At 41.3% G+C, this 22,408-nt stretch overlaps 1 protein-coding gene across 3 annotated transcripts; it reads left to right on the top strand.

The window, feature by feature from the left end:
- Nucleotides 1–2,527: 2,527 nt before the first annotated feature.
- On the top strand, nucleotides 2,528–20,730 carry LOC124012633 (mucin-5AC-like). 3 transcript variants are annotated; one of them, XM_046326474.1, is made up of 9 exons: nucleotides 2,528–2,711; nucleotides 13,415–13,584; nucleotides 13,771–13,844; nucleotides 14,235–14,374; nucleotides 14,453–14,669; nucleotides 14,910–15,702; nucleotides 15,821–15,961; nucleotides 16,643–16,728; nucleotides 20,538–20,730. In XM_046326474.1, the coding sequence occupies exons 1-8, from the start codon at nucleotides 2,648–2,650 to the stop codon at nucleotides 16,715–16,717; spliced, it is 1,674 nt and encodes a 557-aa protein (XP_046182430.1). In that variant the 5' UTR covers nucleotides 2,528–2,647; the 3' UTR covers nucleotides 16,718–16,728; nucleotides 20,538–20,730. The 3 variants fall into 3 exon arrangements, with proteins under 3 accessions (XP_046182430.1, XP_046182429.1, XP_046182428.1); XM_046326473.1 differs by having other exon boundaries at nucleotides 14,453–15,702; nucleotides 16,646–16,728; XM_046326472.1 differs by having other exon boundaries at nucleotides 14,453–15,702.
- Nucleotides 20,731–22,408: the final 1,678 nt, after the last annotated feature.

Raw genomic sequence — 22,408 nt, 5'->3', positions numbered from 1 at the left:
CACCTAAACATGAATGGATAATTCATTTTAGTGAATAGAATTGTCTACACGTGATCCATTTACAGTTCTTATTCTAACAACAAACTTTTTGTCATGAGTATCGATTAATACATTCAGAATTTTAAAACTGAGTTTATTGTGTGTGTTGTGTTTGTACAGACCAACCCAACTGTTCTGTTCTGACCCTACAGACTGACTGGCCCCAGAAATTCAGTGGAGAGATTGGCACTATTAGATGGAAGAGACACAAACTGGGAGTATGAGTGGTATAAGGACAGGATGGATTTTAAGCATATTTTTGTTTATTGAGTTGTGGTTGAATCATGGTTTGATTGTGTTGAACTATAGACTGCTTGTGCCTCAGTTTACATTTTTTTGTGGTTTGAGAGGCATTTGAGAGGTAGTCAGTGATAGTTCATATGATGTTTGATGTTGTCAAATGTTGTGTGGTAGGCTGATGACTCCTGGTTTGTTGCCTTTGACATGGGCACTTGCCAATACCCCTTACAGAGGTTGGGTGAGGAACTTAGCAGTGCACAATAAGCTTAATAAGATCATTCATTCTGAGCAGAATAGATGAGGTCAGGTAGAGGTCAAATGTTGAAATGGAGGTTTGCATCCTGATATCCATACAAACCTAGGCATGATGTGTAGTGTTTTGTTTCAGTCTTTTTTACATCTATTCTTTACCTGAACTCAACCTTTTCAGGGTTCTTGCGTCATTGAAGTCAAAATGTTTCATTTATGGCAAATAACATTTAACATCTGCAGTAAGCAGGATAGATGTCAAATAACATCATGATTGATTAGTTCATGTTGCTCTTCCATAAAAAAACACTGAAAACCCTGCAGATGGCACTTCATGGACCACAGTATAGGTAAATAGCAGACAAGGCAAAATTAGGTCAAACATGAATCATTATACCGCTGGGTGGCACTAACCACATACAGACAGCCAACAGATTGCAGGCAGCCAGAATGCAAACAGTTTTGTTTTTTATAGTTGAAAATCCACAGAAATTCTGGACCCAATGTCTCACCAGCCTGTATGTGATATGATGTTAATTTGGTCATACATTGGTAAAGACAATCCCAGCCTTGAAAAATGTTGTGACCATGGAAGAAAATGCAAGAAAACAGGTACTGTACCTCGTGTTGTTTATTATTTGTGTTGTGTTGGATTGTCAATCGGGCAGCTCAGTCATAGCCTAGGTGCAGTATATATAGCCTATATTGTGAGTCTTATGCATGGTTGGTTAAATTACTTTGGGAATGTTATAGATTAAAGTTACTATTCACCTATCCAAAATTGTAATCAGTAATGTAACTTTTGGATGAAACCAACTCGGCAACATAAAATAATTACTTACAGTTAATTTTGGATTACTTGCGCTTTTAAAATGCATTAGAAAACAAAAGGATCCATGAAACGCATTTAGTGTTTTATCATTGTGGTCTCTGACTTGTGGCCAGGTGGAGCAAACTTAAACTTGTGCTAGTTCTCAATGCTGAATTGAATGTCGTTGCAATAACAAATGTGTCAAAGTGTTTTTTTCTGCAAACATACTTTCTGAATTGAAAATGAATCCAAGTATTTCTTTTTTTAAGTATCTGCAATCTGATTACAATATTGATTACAAGGTAACTGAATAGCTCTTTAAAAAATAAAAAATCAGATTCCATGTAATCAGTTACTGCCCAACCCTGGTCTTATTCATAGTTTTATTTGTGGTTGATAAGTCGCATCCCAAAGTGTTTGCCATTCCACAACAGTGAGTTAATTGTTCCAACATGACAAGGCTTTTGGTTGGATACAAGGACTTAATAATAGTAAGTAAAGGTGTTCCCTACTCCAAGGCTGTGCAACAACAAAAACAACCTATTTATATATGGATTAGAAAGCCAAGCTACATATGTCAAACAATTTTCTTTGTGTCCTCCTTTGACACACCCTCCTTTTTGAAGGACGATTGTAGGAATAGGTTAGTCAAAAAGCTGAAGTCAAGGTGATGTTTTGTTCGTGTATAAACAGGTCCTCATCAAGGATGAAATTTGAAATTGAGTTATCAATACGTTTAAATTCATTATAAAATAGCTTTTTGATCGAACTAATGAAAATGCTGATTTAGTCTGAGAAAACACAAAGTCAGAGTACAGTGTATTGGAAAAACGTCCATTTGGTTAGCACTCTCAAGTCTCAATTGCATGCCTTCTGCTCTCTTCAGTCTAAAATTGTATTTAATAGTGTTATCCAGAGCTAATACAACTATTAAGCCATTTCCCATTGTATTATTAAGTTAATGCAGCCCAGCCGATGTTTTACACAAGTGTCAGGACATGAACCCTCGCCCAAATAAAGATATTCCGTTTTTTCAGATCCAAATGGGTTCACCTCATGAATCACCGAAGCAATCAGAGTTGAGCTGTGATTCACATCTCACAATTTCTTTAAGCACGGCCCAGCCTCAGACTCACGCGGCTCCTGTCGAGTCACACCTGACGTAGGTGGCCCCAGATAAAAGACTGGTACCTCACCCTGCAGATGACAAACTACATCTCACCATTAAACTCCATACTTGAGAAGTTAAATCGTTTGTATCATACATTTCGTTGAATTTGTTTAAATAGCCAGATTTTACCCATCAAGATGGTACTACCTTCAGCTAACCATTTGAGGATTACACAGTGCATCTTAATATTTGCCATCTCGGGTAAGAAAATGCATCCAGTTTAACTGCATTAAGTAGGTGCAACATTATTTTTGCTTTATGGAAAAAGGCTTGAAGTTGGAGGAATTGTAACTATTTGGTAATGTACATATTATCAATAATACACACACATATATATATATATATATATATATATATTGTATACCTTAGTATTAAGAAATTATATTGATTTTACAATGCAATCTCTTTCAAAAACCTGATGCACACTATATGGGTACTTGGGTAGTACTTAAATGACAGGAAAATCACATTTTATGAGATGTTTAAGTGTCTTACAGACTGATTTTGAAGTAATCAATCCCTTCAATTATAGTTATTTAATATGTTTGTCTATCAATTTCAATATACTGTACCACTATTATACAGTTGAAGTCGGAAGTTTACATACACCTTAGCCAAATACATTTAAACTCAGTTTTTCACCCTTCAAAAATTCACAAGCCTAGTACAAATTCCCTGTCTTAGGTCAGTTAGAATCACAACTTTATTTTAAGAATGCGAAATGTCAGAATAGAGAGAGAATGATTTATCTCAGATTTTATTTCTTTCATCACATTCCCAGTGGGTCAGAAGTTTACATACACTCAATTAGTATTTGTTAGCATTGCCTTTAAATTGTTTAACTTGGGTCAAACGTTTTGGGTAGCCTTCCACAAGCTTCCCACAATAAGTTGGGTGAATTTTGGCCCATTCCTCCTGACAGAGCTGGTGTAACTGAGTCAGGTTTGTAGGCCTCCTTGCTCGCACACGCTTTTTCAGTTCTGCCCACACATTTACTATGGGATTGAGGTCGGGGCTTTGTGATAGCCACTCCAGTACCTTGACTTTGTTGTCCTTAAGCTATTTTGCCACAACTTTGGAAGTATGCTTGGGGTCATTCGCGACCCATTCGCGACCAAGCTTTAACTTCCTGACTGATGTCTTGATATGTTGCTTCAATATATCCACATACTTTTCTTCATGATGCCATCTATTTTGTGAAGTGCACCAGTCCCCCCTGCAGCAAAGCACCCCCACAACATGATGCTGCCACCCCCGTGCTTCACGGTTGGGATGGTGTTCTTCGGTTTGCAAGCCTCCCCCTTTTTCCTCCTAACATAAGGATGGTCATTATGGCCAAACAGTTCTATTTTTGTTTCATCAGACCAGAGGACATTTCTCCAGAAAGTGCAATCTTTGTCCCCATGTGCAGGTGCAAAGTGTTATGTTTGTTCCTTATATAATGATAAACCGGGGCATATCAAATCAAATCAAATTTATTTATATAGCCCTTCGTACATCAGCTGATATCTCAAAGTGCTGTACAGAAACCCAGCCTAAAACCCCAAACAGCAAGCAATGCAGGTGTAGAAGCACGGTGGCTAGGAAAAACTCCCTAGAAAGGCCAAAACTTAGGAAGAAACCTAGAGAGGAACCAGGCTATGTGGGGTGGCCAGTCCTCTTCTGGCTGTGCCAGGTGGAGATTATAACAGAACATGGCCAAGATGTTCAAATGTTCAAAAATGACCAGCATGGTCGAATAATAACAAGGCAGAACAGTTGAAACTGGAGCAGCAGCACAGTCAGGTGGACTGGGGACAGCAAGGAGTCATCATGTCAGGTCGTCCTGGGGCACGGTCCTTGGGCTCAGGTCCTCCGAGAGAGAGAAAGAAAGAGAGAATTAGAGAGAGTATATGTGGGGTGGCCAGTCCTCTTCTGGCTGTGCCGGGTGGAGATTATAACAGAACATGGCCAAGATGTTCAAATGTTCATAAATGACCAGCATGGTCAAATAATAGTAAGGCAGAACAGTTGAAACTGGAGCAGCAGCATGGCCAGATGGACTGGGGACAGCAAGGAGTCATCATGTCAGGTAGTCCTGGGGCATGGTCCTAGGACTCAGGTCAGTTGAAACTGGAGCAGCAGCATGGCCAGGTGGACTGGGGACAGCAAGGAGTCATCATGTCAGGTAGTCCTGGGACATGGTCCTAGGGCCCAGGCCAGTTGAAACTGGAGCAGCAGCATGGCCAGGTGGACTGGGGACAGCAAGGAGTCATCATGTCAGGTAGTCCTGGGGCATGGTCCTAGGGCTCAGGTCCTCCGAGAGAGAGAAAGAAAGAGAGAAGGAGAGAATTAGAGAACGCACACTTAGATTTACACAGGACACCGAATAGGACAGGAGATGTACTCCAGATAAACAAACTGACCCTAGCCCCCCGACACATAAACTACTGCAGCATAAATACTGGAGGCTGAGACAGGAGGGGTCAGGAGACACTGTGGCCCCATCCGAGGACACCCCCGGACAGGGCCAAACAGGAAGGATATAACCCCACCCACTTTGCCAAAGCACAGCCCCCACACCACTAGAGGGAAATCTTCAACCACCAACTTACCATCCTGAGACAAGGCCGAGTATAGCCCACAAAGATCTCCGACACGGTACAACCCAAGGGGGGAGGAAACCCAGACAGGCCGACCACATCAATGAATCAACCCACCCAGGTGACGCACCCCCCCAGGGACGGCACGAGAGAGCCCCAGCAAGCCAGTGACTCAGCCCCGTAACAGGGTTAGAGGCAGAGAATCCCAGTGGAAAAAGGGGAACCGGCCAGGCAGAGACAGCAAGGGCGGTTCGTTGCTCCAGAGCCTTTCCGTTCACCTTCCCACTCCTGGGCCAGACTACACTCAATCATATGACCCACTGAAGAGATGAGTCTTCAGTAAAGACTTAAAGGTTGAGACCGAGTTTGCGTCTCTGACATGGGTAGGCAGACCGTTCCATAAAAATGGAGCTCTATAGGAGAAAGCCCTGCCTCCAGCTGTTTGCTTAGAAATTCTAGGGACAATTAGGAGGCCTGCGTCTTGTGACCGTAGCGTACGTATAGGTATGTACGGCAGGACCAAATCAGAGAGGTAGGTAGGAGCAAGCCCATGTAATGCTTTGTAGGTTAGCAGTAAAACCTTGAAATCAGCCCTTGCTTTGACAGGAAGCCAGTGTAGAGAGGCTAGCACTGGAGTAATATGATCAAATTTTTTGGTTCTAGTCAGGATTCTAGCAGCCGTATTTAGCACTAACTGAAGTTTATTTAGTGCTTTATCCGGGTAGCCGGAAAATAGAGCATTGCAGTAGTCTAACCTAGAAGTGACAAAAGCATGGATTAATTTTTCTGCATCATTTTTGGACAGAAAGTTTCTGATTTTTGCAATGTTACGTAGATGGAAAAAAGCTGTCCTCGAAATGGTCTTGATATGTTCTTCAAAAGAGAGATCAGGGTCCAGAGTAACACCGAGGTCCTTCACAGTTTTATTTGAGACGACTGTACAACCATTAAGATTCATTGACAGATTCAACAGAAGATCTCTTTGTTTCTTGGGACCTAGAACAAGCATCTCTGTTTTGTCCGAGTTTAATAGTAGAAAGTTTGCAGCCATCCACTTCCTTATGTCTGAAACACATGCTTCTAGCGAGGGCAATTTTGGGGCTTCACCATGTTTCATTGAAATGTACAGCTGTGTGTCATCCGCATAGCAGTGAAAGTTTACATTATGTTTTCGAATAACATCCCCAAGAGGTAAAATATATAGTGAAAACAATAGTGGTCCTAAAACAGAACCTTGAGGAACACCGAAATGTACCGTTGATTTGTCAGAGGACAAACCATTCACAGAGACAAACTGATATCTTTCCGACAGATAAGACCTAAACCAGGCCAGAACATGTCCGTGTAGACCAATTTGGGTTTCCAATCTCTCCAAAAGAATGTGGTGATCGATGGTATCAAAAGCAGCACTAAGGTCTAGGAGCACGAGGACAGATGCAGAGCCTCGGTCCGATGCCATCAAAATGTAATTTACCACCTTCACAAGTGCCGTCTCAGTGCTATGATGGGGTCTAAAACCAGACTGAAGCATTTCGTATACATTGTTTGTCTTCAGGAAGGCAGTGAGTTGCTGCGCAACAGCCTTCTCTAAAATCTTTGAGAGGAATGGAAGATTCGATATAGGCCGATAGTTTTTTATATTTTCTGGGTCAAGGTTTGGCTTTTTCAAGAGAGGCTTTATTACTGCCACTTTTAGTGAGTTTGGTACACATCCAGTGGATAGAGAGCCGTTTATTATGTTCAACATAGGAGGGCCAAGCACAGGAAGCAGCTCTTTCAGTAGTTTAGTTGGAATAGGGTCCAGTATACAGCTTGAAGGTTTAGAGGCCATGATTATTTTCATCATTGTGTCAAGAGATATAGTACTAAAACACTTGAGCGTCTCTCTTGATCCTAGGTCCTGGCAGAGTTGTGCAGACTCAGGACAACTGAGGTTTGGAGGAATACGCAGGTTTAAAGAGGAGCCCGTAATTTGCTTTCTAATAATCATAATCTTTTCCTCAAAGAAGTTCATGAATTTATCACTGCTAAAGTGCAAGTCATCCTCTCTTGGGGAATGCTGCTTTTTAGTTAGCTTTGCCACAGTATCAGGAATTTCGGATTGTTCTTATTTTCCTCAATTAAGTTAGAAAAATAGGACGATCGAGCAGCAGTAAGGGCTCTTCGGTACTGCACGGTACCATCCTTCCAAGCTAGTCGGAAGACTTCCAGTTTGGTGTGGCGCCATTTCCGTTCCAATTTTCTGGAAGCTTGCTTCAGAGCTCGGGTATTTTCTGTGTACCAGGGAGCTAGTTTCTTATGAGACATTTTTTTAGTTTTTAGGGGTGCAACTGCATCTAGGGTATTGCGCAAGGTTAAATTGAGATCCTCAGTTAGGTGGTTAACGGATTTTTGTCCTCTGGCGTCCTTGGGTAGGCAGAGGGAGTCTGGAAGGGCATCAAGGAATCTTTGTGTTGTCTGTGAATTTATAGCACGACTTTTGATGTTCCTTGGTTGGGGTCTGAGCAGATTATTTGTTGCAATTGCAAACGTAATAAAATGGTGGTCCGATAGTCCAGGATTATGAGGAAAAACATTAAGATCCACAACATTTATTCCATGGGACAAAACTAGGTCCAGCGTATGACTGTGAGAGTGAGTGGGTCCAGAGACATGTTGGACAAAACCCACTGAGTCGATGATGGCTCCAAAAGCCTTTTGGAGTGGGTCTGTGGACTTTTCCATGTGAATATTAAAGTCACCAAAGATTAGAATATTATCTGCAATGACTACAAGGTCTAATAGGAATTCAGGGAACTCAGTGAGAAACGCTGTATATGGCCCAGGAGGCCTGTAAACAGTAGCTATAAAAAGTGATTGAGTAGGCTGCATAGATTTCATGACTAGAAGCTCAAAAGACGAAAACGTCATTTTTTTTTTTGTAAATTGAAATTTGCTATCGTAAATGTTAGCAACACCTCCGCCTTTGCGGGATGCACGGGGGATATGGTCACTAGTGTAGCCAGGAGGTGAGGCCTCATTTAACACAGTAAATTCATCAGGCTTAAGCCATGTTTCAGGCTTGGTCCTGTTTGTGGGCGAGTCCCAGAAAGAGGGCCAATTATCTACAAATTCTATCTTTTGGGAGGGGCAGAAAACAGTTTTCAACCAGCGATTGAGTTGTGAGACTCTGCTGTAGAGCTCATCACTCCCCCTAACTGGGAGGGGGCCAGAGACAATTACTCGATGCCGACACATCTTTCTAGCTGATATGCACGCAGAAGCTATGTTGCGCTTGGTGATCTCTGACTGTTTCATCCTAACATCGTTGGTGCTGACGTGGATAACAATATCTCTATACTCTCTACACTCGCCAGTTTTAGCTTTAGCCAGCACCATCTTCAGATTAGCCTTAACGTCGGTAGCCCTGCCCCCGGGTAAACAGTGTATGATCGCTGGATGATTCGCTTTAAGTCTAATACTGCGGGTAATGGAGTCGCCAATGACTAGAGTTTTCAATTTGTCAGAGCTAATGGTGGGAAGCTTCGGCGTCTCAGACCCCGTAACGGGAGGAGTAGAGACCAGAGAAGACTCGGCCTCTGACACCGACCCGCTGCTTAATGGGGAGAACCGGTTGAAAGTTTCTGTCTGCTGAATGAGCGACACCGGTTGAGCGTTCCTACAGCATTTCCTTCCAGAAACCGTGAGAAAGTTGTCCGGCTGCGGGGACTGTGCCAGGGGATTTATACTACTATCTGTACTTACTGGTGGCACAGACGCTGTTTCATCCTTTCCTACACTGAAATTACCCTTGCCTAACGATTGCGTCTGAAGCTGGGCTTGCAGTACAGCTATCCTCGCCGTAAGGCGAGCACAGCGGCTGCAATTAGAAGGCATCATGTTAATGTTACTACTTAGCTTCGGCTGTTGGAGGTCCTGACGAATCGTGTCCAGATAAAGCGTCCGGAGTGAAAAAGTCGAGGAAAAAATTAATATATGAACGGTAATTAAAAAGTGAAACCCGTAAAGTTGTCAGGTAGCAAAATAGGTTGGCAACAAAACGCACAGCAATTCGAAAACAAGCCTGCAACTTTCAGTGTTCTGTAGTCATCCAGCGACAACAGGTTTACCTGTGCTCCAGTATCAAGCTTGAATGTCATTATAATTTCATTCAGTCAATGGCACAATCCATTCAGCTTTTACTGCATTGCATATTTCCAGAATCAACTAAATTCTCCTCCTTGTCTGTGTGGACCTTTTTCTTTGTAGCCTAAGCTTTGCAGCATTTTGAGAAATTATTATTTTTTCCCACAGTTGTTACATGATTTGTCATATGCAGGGCAATTTTTTTTGGCTTGTGGATAAATCCACATTTTCCATGTAGTTTTGATTTCTCTCTTTCGCTTATTTTTGTTTTGTTAGGCGTTGTGTGTGGTGCTCCTCTTTTTATTGCATGCACTGACACCTCATCCCTGGGCAGCACTTTCGCTTGTGCTCTGGTGGTTTCAGCTGCTCGACACATTCACTGCTTTATCCAAAGTTAAATCTTGCTCACACAGCAATCTCTCCTTGAGTCCATTATCAAGTATGCCACAGACAGGATTGTCTTTCACTAGTGAGTCTGTTTTGTCCATTTCTCTTACTTCAGTATGTTGCTCATCAACTTGCTCGTCAACAGATTCCAATGCAGCCTCACTCTCGCTGCTGTCACTCTCACTCATGCAACCTTGCATCTTAACCGACTCACATCACTTGTCTTAGAATGTTACATTTTTGTCGTGGAAATTTGCGGAGTTTACTCCTTTCTTTTATCTGTCTCGTCATAGCAACTACCAATCTGATACCATGTTATGATTGTTACTTATATAATGACAAACCGGGGCGTAGGTATAACTATTTTAATGAACATATACTTCAGCTAGAAAACTCCTTGTTTTAGCCATGCAAGGCATTCTTCAACCAAATGCCCAACCCGCATAGCCTGCTGGGTAACGTAGTCTAAATGTTATTAACACACAAACCATAGTCTGTTTTTTTTATGGCAGTTTTGGAGCAGTGGCTTCTTCCTTACTGAGAGGCCTTTCAGGTTATGTTGATCTAGGACTCGTTTTACTGGGGATATTGTCAAGACTTCCGCCAACAAACCAGTCATGTATTTAACCCTCTGTTTCCCCAATGTATTTGTGTGTGATTGTCTATTGTTCAGGTCAGCACGTTTCCGGCTGTTTTTTTCCAGGTGCTGTTTTCACCCGTGCTTTGTGGCAACCGTTATTTTGTTTGCACATTGGTATTGTTACTTGTGCTATTTCTTAGGTAAAGTGCGTTGTTCACTCATCTCTGCTCTCCTGCGCCTGACTTCATGCACCAGCTACACCCACCGCCTGACATAGATACTTTTGTAACTGTTTCCTCCAGCATCCAGCATCAGCAAAGAACAAGGATATTTGCTGATATTCCGGCATTGATTTGCACTTTACGCGCCAACGTACGTTCATCTCTAGGAGACAACGTGTCTCCTTCCTGAGCAGTATGACGGCTGTGTGGTCTCATAGTGTTCATACTTGCGTACTATTGAGGCACTGAGTTTGAAGGTAGTCCTTGAAATACATCCATAGGTACACCGCCAATTGACTCAAATGATGTCAATTAGCCTATCAGAAGCAATTTTCCAAGGTGCTTAAAGGCACAGCCAACTTAATGTATGTAAACTTCTGACCAACTGAAATGGTGATACAGTGAAATAATCTGTGTAACCAATTGCAGGCACAAAGTAGATGTCCTTATCAACTTGCCAAAACTATAGTTTGTTAAAACTTCCTAAGGAAGTAGCAGAATACAGTTCCCTGGCAGGAACATCACTCAGCGGAGTTTCAGAGCGCCATCTATAGTTTTTTAGTTAAAACTCAAACTGTCATTAAACTTTCATTAAAATACACATTCAAGGTAGTGAATTAAAGCTACACTCGTTGTGAATCTATCCACCAAGTCAGATTTGTAAAATGCTTTTCGGTGAAAGCATGAGAAGCTATTATCTGATAGCATGTAACACCCCAAAAGACCCGCAGGGGACGTAAACAAAATAATTAGCATAGTCGCCGCTACACAAACCGCACAAATAAAATATAAAACATTCATTACCTTTGACCATCTTCTTTGATCGCACTCCTAGATGTCCCATAATCACTATTGGGTCTTTTTTTCGATTAAATCGGTCCATATATAGCCTAGATATCGATCTATGAAGAGTGTGTGATCAACGAAAAAAATAGCGTTTTTTAACGTAACGTCATTTTTTAAAATTAAAAAAGTTGACGATAAACTTTCACAAAACACTTCGAAATACTTCTGTAATGCAACATTAGGTATTAGTAAACGTTAATAAGCGATCAAATTGATCACGAGGCGAATTATATTCTATAGCTGTGCGTCTGGAAATAATGTCCGGGTAAATCTCAACCAAAATATCCGGTTGGAGACCGGAAGAACTGCTCTGCCCTATATCTGTTTGACCAAGAAAAAAATAGTAGGCAAATGACAAGACTGTTGACATCGTGTGGAAGATGTAGGTATTGCAACCTCGGCTCCATTTAATGGGGGTCACTTTTAACAATTGGTTGAAGTTGCAAATGGATATATTTTTCCATTTTCAGTGATCAGATTTTCCTGCACTTTTCGATGAAACGCACGTTCTGTTATAGTCACAGCCGTGATTTAACCAGTTTTAGATACGTCTGAGTGTTTTCTATCCACACATACTAATCATATGCATATACTATATTCCTGGCATGAGTAGCAGGGCGCTGAAATGTTGCACGATTTGTAACAAAAAGCTGCAGCTTCCTTAAGAGATTTTAACAAGTAATTTGTGGAGTGGACTCCAACCTAAGTGTATGAAAACTTCTGACTTCAACTGTATATTATTTTATATATTAGCGTATGATATATAAAAGTATATCTATCTGTACACATTTTGTATAGTAGGCCTATAATGTTATTAATAATATATCTGCTTGATTCAGTAAACCACCTTCCTTCACTGTCTATTTTTGAAGAATGTGTATTCAATGGCACTTACCGACATTCAGAAAGACCAGCAGATCAAATGATTGTGTCCCTAGCGCCAACTCAAAGCACAAGTATATATTGCGATGACTATGAAATGTCTATTAGATAACAAAGTAGACAGGCTATAATTTGACCCAACTGGTGATTCAGGTGTACTTGATTGATTTTGAGTGGGAAAAGATGCCCTACTTTCTGTGACATGATAATACTATTATTTTGAAATATATCCATAATTCAACTCGATCTACTTTGGTTTTGACTAATTTGAGCTGAAAGGACAATGGACATTGTATACTGGGTTTCCAACCCTAAATGGCTTGCATAATAATGACAGTTATGGAATCGCTCAAGAGTATTCTCTACAGTCAGAACTCCACGAGTGTCCTGCAAGAACTAATTAGCAAAGTGTTAACACTTTTGAGGGGGGTATTGTACTTCAATTGATGTCTGATGTAGATAGAGTAATCTAAAGCTAAAGATTAAACCAAATTAATTCCACACCTTTATGAGTAGCTGATACTCCATTATGATTGTTATGTTCCCTAATGGGCCACCAGATTTGCTCACTGTATTACTTTTATATACACTCTCAAACCTAGCCTGAAGACCCGATATTGAATTGAATTCTACATTGGGCATAAATTATGATTTGAAGCAGGAGTATAAAGATTCCACTTACAACGTCTACAAGCCAGAATGTTAAATAAAATTAGATTTGAACTTACTTTACACGGACAACAGGTAAAGTAAGTTAAAATATAGTTGTATTTATCATTCTGGCTTGTAAAGGTCTTGAGAGGAATCTTTTCTAATCATAACACTCATTTATACCCGACGTTGAATCCATTGGAATCTCAAACTATACAGCCAACAGCTCTGTGTGTGCTACAGAGATAGGATATTAATTTGATCACTCTTTTGCTGCTGACAATTTTCCTGCACGGCAGGAAATGCACATTTGTCGTGAATTTTCCATGTTTAAAAAGGCTTCTAAAGTTACTCATTTCCCTTTATGTCAGACCTGATTTGCCATAATGAAAAATGTATCAACTCTTATAGAAATTGTCAATTGGTTATAATCCACATAATTCACATTTTCTGTTGCTGCAGATTTTCCTGCTGTAGAAAACTGGCTCAATTGAAGATCCTACATCTGTTAGTACTTTAGGCTACCTCAAAAATCCTCTGATTCCCAAGATGAAGGCTATAGAAGTCCATGTTACACTCATAGCCTTAAATTATCCACTTGAATAAGGTGTATATTTCTGCTTGCCACAGGTTCCCTGTCAGTGCCCTACTCAGTCACTCCAGCAGGTATGAGCACCACCCCAACAAACAAAATGGTATTCCAGATGGACATAAAGATCACCAATCGGGTCTTCAATGACTCCCTATTGAATCCAAATTCCGAGGACTACAAGAAATTGTATGGTGAGGTCAGCCAACTGGTAAGATTGAGAACCATGCCTTGATTTAAACAACACCACTATATAAACTATACCACAGCACGGGCCTATGTGCCGTTCTGGCTCAGAAAAGGCTGACTTACTTACAATATTATCACAGCAGGAATTATCTCTATAAGTGGTCTCATGACAATGATGAAAATTGTGACATAATTGAGTATTTTTCAGCTTGCTGATGCCTACAAGTCTCCTACATCCGGAACAGCATCCACTTATGAGGGCGTTGCAACAATGACTTTCAGGTAAAGTAAGCTGGACTAAGTCACCTGGGTCCTTTAGATCAGCTTTTGAGAGGATATGTAACTAAATTATAAACTCACTGCATTTATATCGGTCCATGACAGACTGAAACATGAAATTATGAATTGGAATGACTTGCCTCGTCTAAACTATGTAAACTTGTCAAATGTATAGCTTCAATGTCGAAATTACCTTTAGGTTAAGTTTTGGTGGGTTGTGGTAGTGTTTTAAACAGCCATATCAAACTTTGAAACAAAATAAAAACATGAAAATGGCTGTGATCTTCTGGTATACAAGACGTGCCCACCTCCACCTGGTCAAGGTTGGGTGAGGATAAGTTATTATACTGTATCATCTAACATTCTTAATTTTCTGAATCTTATCTTTTACAGAAATGGATCAGTGATAGCAAACACTGACATAGTTTTCAACACAACGCTTATCAATGGATTTGTGGTCAAGTTTGATTTCCTGGATTATATCGATGCCAATCCTTCTGCCCTTCTCCAGATAGATACAAATTATATTGAATGTAAGACATCATAATGTAATATTACATCATTACTCAGAGTTTTTTTTACCTGAGTGATTTCCCCCTTTCTCTTTTCAGCAGAAACAGTTGTGGCTCCAACCTCAACCATAACCACCCCCACCTCAACCATAATCACCCCCACCACACCCACTACAACAATAACTCACATGACTGCAACCACTACTAACCCACCAACAACCACACCATTGGCTACAAATACAACTATGAAAATTCCATCAACTTCCACCCTATTGGCTCCAAATACAACTATGAAAATTCCAACAACTTCCACCACATTGGCTCTAAATACAACTATTAACATTCCTACAAATTCAACTCCATTGGTTCTAACTACTTCTACGAATATTTCTACAAATTCCACTCCATTGGCTCTAACTACATCTATAAACATTCCTACAAATTCCACTCCATTGGCTCTAACTACTTCTACAAAAATTCCTACAAAATTCACCTCATTGGCTCCAAATATAACTGCGACAAATACAACGATGAAAATTCCAACAAATTCCACCACATTGGCTCTAAATACAACTATTAACATTCCTACAAATTCAACTCCATTGGTTCTAACTACTTCTATGAATATTTCTACAAATTCCACTCCATTGGCTCTAACTACAACTATAAACATTCCTACAAATTCCACTCCATTGGCTCTAACTACTTCTACAAAAATTCCTACAAAATTCACCTCATTGGCTCCAAATATAACTGCGACAATTCCAACAACCACTCTATTGTCTAAAAATACAACTATGAAAATTCCAGCAACTTCCTCCCCATTGGCTACAAATACAACTATGAAAATTCCAACAAATTCCACCCCATTGGCTTCAACTACAACAACAAAATTTCCAACAACTTCCACCCCATTGGCTCCATCTACAATTACGAAAGATCCCTCCACTAAAGGCATTGGAAAGAGAAACAATAGTGCACTCCCTACATCCAGTCCTACAAATATGTCATCTTCAATGACAACTGGTGGTTCAGGAGGACACTACAAGACTAATACAATTCATCCACCCACCACAAGTCATGGTGCCAGTCCTTCACCTGGGACAGTGGACGCAGAAAAAAACAGTAAGAGACCAAACATCTCCCCATCTGGTGGTTTAACCAACCGTCCGCTGAAGCCTTCCATCGTGCCTCAGTCAAGCACCATAACTAAATCTAGCACAACTGCCAACGCAGCATCCAGGGATAATGGTGGTGGGTTCAGTGACTGGGTACCGGGATGGGCCATTGCGCTGTTGGTGTTAGCTGCTGTCATCCTGCTGCTCCTCATTATCATCTTCATCATGATGGTGAGTAACCTGCATGGTAGTTTGTGTACATTCTAAAAAATATATATTTTGTGACACTTGAACGGCAACAGTTTTCCTCACTGTCTGATAGCTTTCTTATACGTTACTTTCTCAACAGGTGGTGCGCTGGTGCTGTAAAAGGTCAGATGGTCCATACGCTCATGAAAAAAAGAGCACCCCCAACATGGACTCTTTCCCCACATATGTCCCCCAAGCCCCTGTACAGGAGCAACCCAATGGCAAGACCATTGAGACTATCGTAAGAACACCTCTAAACATGAAGTCTGATCATCTGACCAGATACTTACAGTGGTATACCTCAACATAGCCTTTTTCTGCCATTGGCTCTGAAAATGTTGAATGTAGCTGCTAATATTACTAATACAATATTTAGTGTAATACAATACAACTTTATTCAATGTACCTGGCCCCCTCAGTACTTTTGAAAATACTTATATTGAGCAATAAAATAAGAATTTGAACAATATTGATTTAGATTTTGATCATTCAGCTTCCTCTTTCATCTGGGAGGCCTTCCTTTTGGCTTTGGCCTTCCTATCTCTGAGTAAAATGTGTTATCAAAGTACTTTAGTTTTCCGGATGTAAGAACTCAAGTGCAACTTTTTGTCAAAAGCTGGTGCTTATCTGCATTAGCCACAGATGGAAAGAACCATATAGTGGGGAAAACATTGTGGGTGGGTACAGAACCACATCAAGGCAACAGCTGCAAACTGAGAAGACAGAGTGAAACACTTTAAGCCAAATATTTGAGTACTGGGAGTGTTAAGTATATTGGATTAGCAATTAAATTTGGCTGTACCATTTCTGCATACGTTTAGAGTGGCTGGGATGATCTGAAGGTAGACATTACAGGAAGGGGTGTTTAAATGGTAATCTCTGAAATGAATGCATCTGTCTGATACTGAGTTACATCTCTCAGCAGGATGACCCACGAAAGAAGAAAAAAAACTGGCATGTACATAGTGAACCCCTGAGCAGGAAGATGTGGAGGTGACATACCAACAGGTACCTAAACCCAACACAGCTCCTTGGTGGTTTTAACACACCCACAATGTAAGACCGTTCTGGATTGGTTGTGAATGTTATGTCACTCTAAAATAAGGCTTAAAATATCATTGACCTGTGACATAGAAATAACATATTGCTATTGTTAGTAATACATATCAATTCAACCACATAATACTGGTCTACAATTACTTTTACAATTATTTATGTCAAAATGCAAGAATTATATACACTGCTCCAAAAAAATACAGGGAACACTTAAACAACACAATGTAACTCCAAGTCAATCACACTTCTGTGAAATCAAAGGAAGCAACACTGATTGACAATAAATTTCGCATGCTGTTGTGCAAATGGAATAGACAACAGGTGGAAATGATAGGCAATTAGCAAGACACCCCCAATAAAGGAGTGGTTCTGCAGGTGATAACCACAGACCATTTCTCAGTTCCTATGCTTCCTGGCTGATGTTTTGGTCACTTTTGAATGCTGGCGGTGCTTTCACTCTAGTGGTAGCATGAGACGGAGTCTACAACCAACACAAGTGGCTCAGGTAGTGCAGCTCATCCAGGATGGCACATCAATGCGAGCTGTGGCAGGAAGGTTTGCTGTTATCTGTCAGCGTAGTGTCCAGAGCATGGAGGCGCTACCAGGAGACAGGCCAGTACATCAGGAGACGTGGAGGAGGCCGTAGGACGGCAACAACCCAGCAGCAGGACCACTACCCCCACCTTTGTGCAAGGAGGAGCAGGAGGAGCACTGCCAGAGCCCTGCAAAATGACCTCCAGCAGGCAACAAATGTGCATGTGTCTGCTCAAACGGTCATAAACAGACTCCATGAGGGTGGTATGAGGGCCCACTGGCGCCCTGTGCTCTTCACAGATGAAAGCAGGTTCACACTGAGCACATGTGACAGACGTGACAGTCTGGAGACGCCGTGGAGAATGTTCTGCTGCCTGCAACATCCTCCAGCATGACCGGTTTGGCGGTGGGTCAGTCATGGTGTGGGGTGGAATTTCTTTGGGGAGATGCACAGCCCTCCATGTGCTTGCCAGAGGTAGCCTGACTGCCATTAGGTACCGAGATGAGATCCTCAGACCCCTTGTGAGACCATATGCTGGTGCGGTTGGCCCTGGGTTCCTCCTAATACAAGACAATGCTAGACCTCATGTGGTTGGAGTGTGTCAGCAGTTCCTGCAAGAGGAAGGCATTGATGCTATGGACTGGCCCGCCCGTTCCCCAGACCTGAATCCAATTGAGCACATCTGGGACATCATGTCTCGCTCCATCCACCAACGCCACGTTGCACCACAGACTGTCCAGGAATTGGTGGATGCTTTAGTCCAGGTCTGGGTTGAGATCCCTCAGGAGACCATCCGCCACCTCATCAGGAGCATGCCCAGGTGTTGTAGGGAGGTCATACAGGCACGTGGAGGCCACACACACTACTAGCCTCATTTTGACTTGTTATAAGGACATTACATCAAAGTTGGATCAGCCTGTAGTGTGGTTTTCCACTTTGATTTTGAGTGTGACTCCAAATCCAGACCTCCATGGGTTGATAAATTTGATTTCCATTTATCATTTTTGTCAGCACATTCAACTATGTAAAGAAAAGGGTTATTTAATAAGAATATTTAATAAGAATATTTAATAAAAGTATTTAATAAGAATATTTCATTCATTCATATCTAGGATGTGTTATTTTAGTGTTGCCTTGTTTTTTTAGCAATATATATATATATATATATCACTTTCAACTGACTTTTTGATCATTTAAAATGTCCTGGTCCTGTACAGAGGTTTAATTAGTTTGCAGCAGATTACATACAAGCAGAGCACAAACATACATCAAACTTGTCAAAATACACAACACGGTGGAATGAGTTAAAGGAAACAGTCAGGTAATCACATTGCAGGAATGTATGCAAATCATTTGCAACACAATCATGGCTAAGATTTATTTGAAGTTAAGAATGAAATAGATATGGCTATATGGCTTCACTGTGTCAAGTGTCATCTTAACACCCTGCTGTGGGCAGAGGATATTTCCAGTTAAAAACATTTAAAACAGTTTGTTTTAGCTATTTAATATTAGATTATATTGGATCAATACCCAGCATGCCCATGCCCAGCAAAGCTCTACAATCATTCATTGATTCTTAATAACACTATATGTCACTCTTAAGGCTTATATGGGATACTTCCTGGAAATGATACCCGGCACATTGTTTTTATGGTGACTGATACCACTGTATTTACTTTGGTAGTAAAGGTGACAGATTGACTCACACCTGCATTCTAGTGGCCCTGCCCAGTGCATTTAAATCATATTGATAATAGCCTTAAATTTTATGGCTCAATATTGTATGGGAAGAGGCCTATACAATGCTGCCTCTCCCCACTTCAGATTGTGGGTAATTCATTGAGCGATCTGTTACATTTAACATTTACATTTAAGTCATTTAGCAGACGCTCTTATCCAGAGCGACTTACAAATTGGTGCATTCACCTTATGACATCCAGTGGAACAGTCACTTTACAATAGTGCATCTAAATCTTAAAGGGGGGGGGGGGAGAGGGAATACTTATCCTATCCTAGGTATTCCTTAAAGAGGTGGGGTTTCAGGTGTCTCCGGAAGGTGGTGATTGACTCCGCTGTCCTGGCGTCGTGAGGGAGTTTGTTCCACCATTGGGGGGGCCAGAGCAGCGAACAGTTTTGACTGGGCTGAGCGGGAGCTGTACTTCCTCAGTGGTAGGGAGGCGAGCAGGCCAGAGGTGGATGAACGCAGTGCCCTTGTTTGGGTGTAGGGCCTGATCAGAGCCTGGAGGTACTGAGGTGCCGTTCCCCTCACAGCTCCGTAGGCAAGCACCATGGTCTTGTAGCGGATGCGGGCTTCAACTGGAAGCCAGTGGAGAGAACGGAGGAGCGGGGTGACGTGAGAGAACTTGGGAAGGTTGAACACCAGACGGGCTGCGGCGTTCTGGATGAGTTGAAGGGGTTTAATGGCACAGGCAGGGAGCCCAGCCAACAGCGAGTTGCAGTAATCCAGACGGGAGATGACAAGTGCCTGGATTAGGACCTGCGCCGCTTCCTGTGTGAGGCAGGGTCGTACTCTGCGGATGTTGTAGAGCATGAACCTACAGGAACGGGCCACCGCCTTGATGTTGGTTGAGAACGACAGGGTGTTGTCCAGGATCACACCAAGGTTCTTAGCGCTCTGGGAGGAGGACACAATGGAGTTGTCAGCTGTGATGGCGAGATCATGGAACGGGCAGTCCTTCCCCGGGAGGAAGAGCAGCTCCGTCTTGCCGAGGTTCAGCTTGAGGTGGTGATCCGTCATCCACACTGATATGTCTGCCAAACATGCAGAGATGCGATTCGCCACCTGGTCGTCAGAAGGGGGAAAGGAGAAGATTAGTTGTGTGTCGTCTGCATAGCAATGATAGGAGAGACCATGTGAGGTTCTGACAGAGCCAAGTGACTTGGTGTATAGTGAGAATAGGAGAGGGCCTAGAACAGAGCCCTATTTAAGGCTCAATCAAAATTTGTGATTATTTTTGACGAATGGCAAAAACAGGCTTGTCGTGTGTGTGTGTGGTTTAAATCACTTGAAGAAGCTATTTCACTTTTGGGATATTTATGTTTAGGGCTGGTCAAGCCCACAGGACCTAAACCCAGACAAACCCACATGAAACATATTAACATGCTTGATCAAGAAAATAAGAATCTATACGTTAGATATTAATGAATTAATCTTTAGTAAATGTATGTTTATTTAACTGATAATCTTTATTTATTTTTCCAGGCAAACTCTTGTCTGCAGAACAAGATCTGACAAAGATGAGCTACAAGCAAAACCAAGTCACAACCTCTGTAGATTCTGTATAGTTTGTCAGGAATTTGGCATGTTATATTGGATGAAAATGATCTGAATGATTTCATATGTTTGTATTTATTCCACAAATCTTGCGCATAAACTTTGGGCAACCTTGCTAGTATTTTTGAACTGTATCTGATGTCGTCATATTTGACCCTGTTATGAACACAACCAGCGTCAAGCTGATATATTTTTTCAGTCTGTTATATTCTGATTTTTCATTGGCACAAATATCTCAGATGTTTTGCTTTGCATCATGTTCAACTGCTCAATTGTATAATGCTAAAGATGAATGTTAAATCAAATATGAAAATCAGAGTTCCTTAATTGGTCAGATATTTGAATCGGGAGTTTAGAGTAATGATGTATATGAGCCCTGGATTGCAGATGCTATGTGTTGGCCATTGACAGGCTTTAAAGCCTCCAGTCGGCCATTTTGGCACTCCCCAGTTGGAGCAGTCCTTCACAAGAGTACATTGAATTCTACAGTATTTCAATTAAATGTTTCAGGGACAAAATGACATGTATTTAAATATTTGTTTATTGTTGGGACAGTAACATTGGTGATCTCAAAAAAAGATACTTTAAACGTTTTTCTATATTTTATTTGTATGTTTAGCTCACATAATACAATGTAAAAGTATGCAATAAGGTGTCTGAAATAGAATAGTTGTGGTAAAAACAAATTTAGAAATTATTAAATTCATTTCTGTAGCTTCCAAAATATATTTTTTACATTGAGGGAGTGCCAAGATGGAGGCATGGTGGCTTCAATAGAGCCGCCAAAACAGTATTCTAGTGTGTATATATAAATCATTGATTTACAACATGTGCAGTAATAATGTGACATCTTGAGAAATGGAAATAGATGTAGGTCTGAATCTTAACTTGACTTGAGTGCCCATTGATGTCAATGGAAGATTTTCAAAAACTCCAGTTACACGCACAGATCTCAAGTTAGGATTTGGGACTTGAGAATTACACATGTAAATAGGAGTACATTTCTGAGTACTGAGTTTGTATCATGTTATGTACAATTTAATGGAAGACTTGTAAATACATGTTGAGAACCAATACCTCTTCTTCATGGAAGTATCCTCATTAAACTGACAGTTCACTCCCAACATTGAAGTTGGTATTTCTAGACATTAAAAGTAGTTTAATGAAGAAATTTACAAAAGTATGTGTGAATTTGGCTATTCAAGCCACACTCATTACTGACTGGTGTATAAAATCGAGCTCACACCCATGCAATCTCCATATACAAACATTTGCAGTAGAATGTCTTTACTGAAGAGCTCAGTGACTTTTAACGTGGCAAGTTAGTTGGTCAAATGTCTTCCCTGCTAGAGCTGCCCCGGTGGTCCTTCTGTAGCTCAGTTGGTAGAGCATGGCGCTTGTAACGCCAGGGTAGTGGGTTCGATCCCCGGGACCACCCATACGTAGAATGTATGCACACATGACTGTAAGTCGCTTTGGATAAAAGCGTCTGCTAAATGACATATATTATTATATTATTATTAGCTGTAAATGTTGTTATAATCTTGTTTGTTCAAGTCAATCAGCATTTTGTCTCAGCTCCTGCTTTTTCCAGTCTCTTTTCTCGCCCTCACCGTTTTGACCCTTGCCTCTCCTGACTCCGAGACCGCCTGCCTGACCACTCTGCCTATCCCTGACCCTGAGCCAGCCTGCCTGCCCGACCTGTACCTTTACCCCCTCTGGATTACCGACCTCTGCCTTACCCTGACCCCTTCCTATCGTCCGGTACCATTTACCCACCTCTAGTTTTCTGACCCCTG

The sequence above is a fragment of the Oncorhynchus gorbuscha genome, linkage group LG24, assembly GCF_021184085.1.
Source record: "Oncorhynchus gorbuscha isolate QuinsamMale2020 ecotype Even-year linkage group LG24, OgorEven_v1.0, whole genome shotgun sequence".
Classification (NCBI taxonomy): domain Eukaryota; kingdom Metazoa; phylum Chordata; class Actinopteri; order Salmoniformes; family Salmonidae; genus Oncorhynchus; species Oncorhynchus gorbuscha.
Note: the sequence above shows the minus strand (reverse complement) of the source record. Positions and strands in the feature narration are given on the sequence as shown.

Bases quoted from the DNA above. Each gene is read 5' to 3' on its own strand.
- LOC124012633 (XM_046326472.1), top strand. From the start codon at position 2,648: ATGGTACTACCTTCAGCTAACCATTTGAGGATTACACAGTGCATCTTA. The intron at 2,712-13,414 runs GTAAGAAAATGC...TGCTTGCCACAG, and splicing joins CTTAATATTTGCCATCTCGG to GTTCCCTGTCAGTGCCCTAC. The intron at 14,375-14,452 runs GTAAGACATCAT...TTCTCTTTTCAG, and splicing joins AGATACAAATTATATTGAAT to CAGAAACAGTTGTGGCTCCA.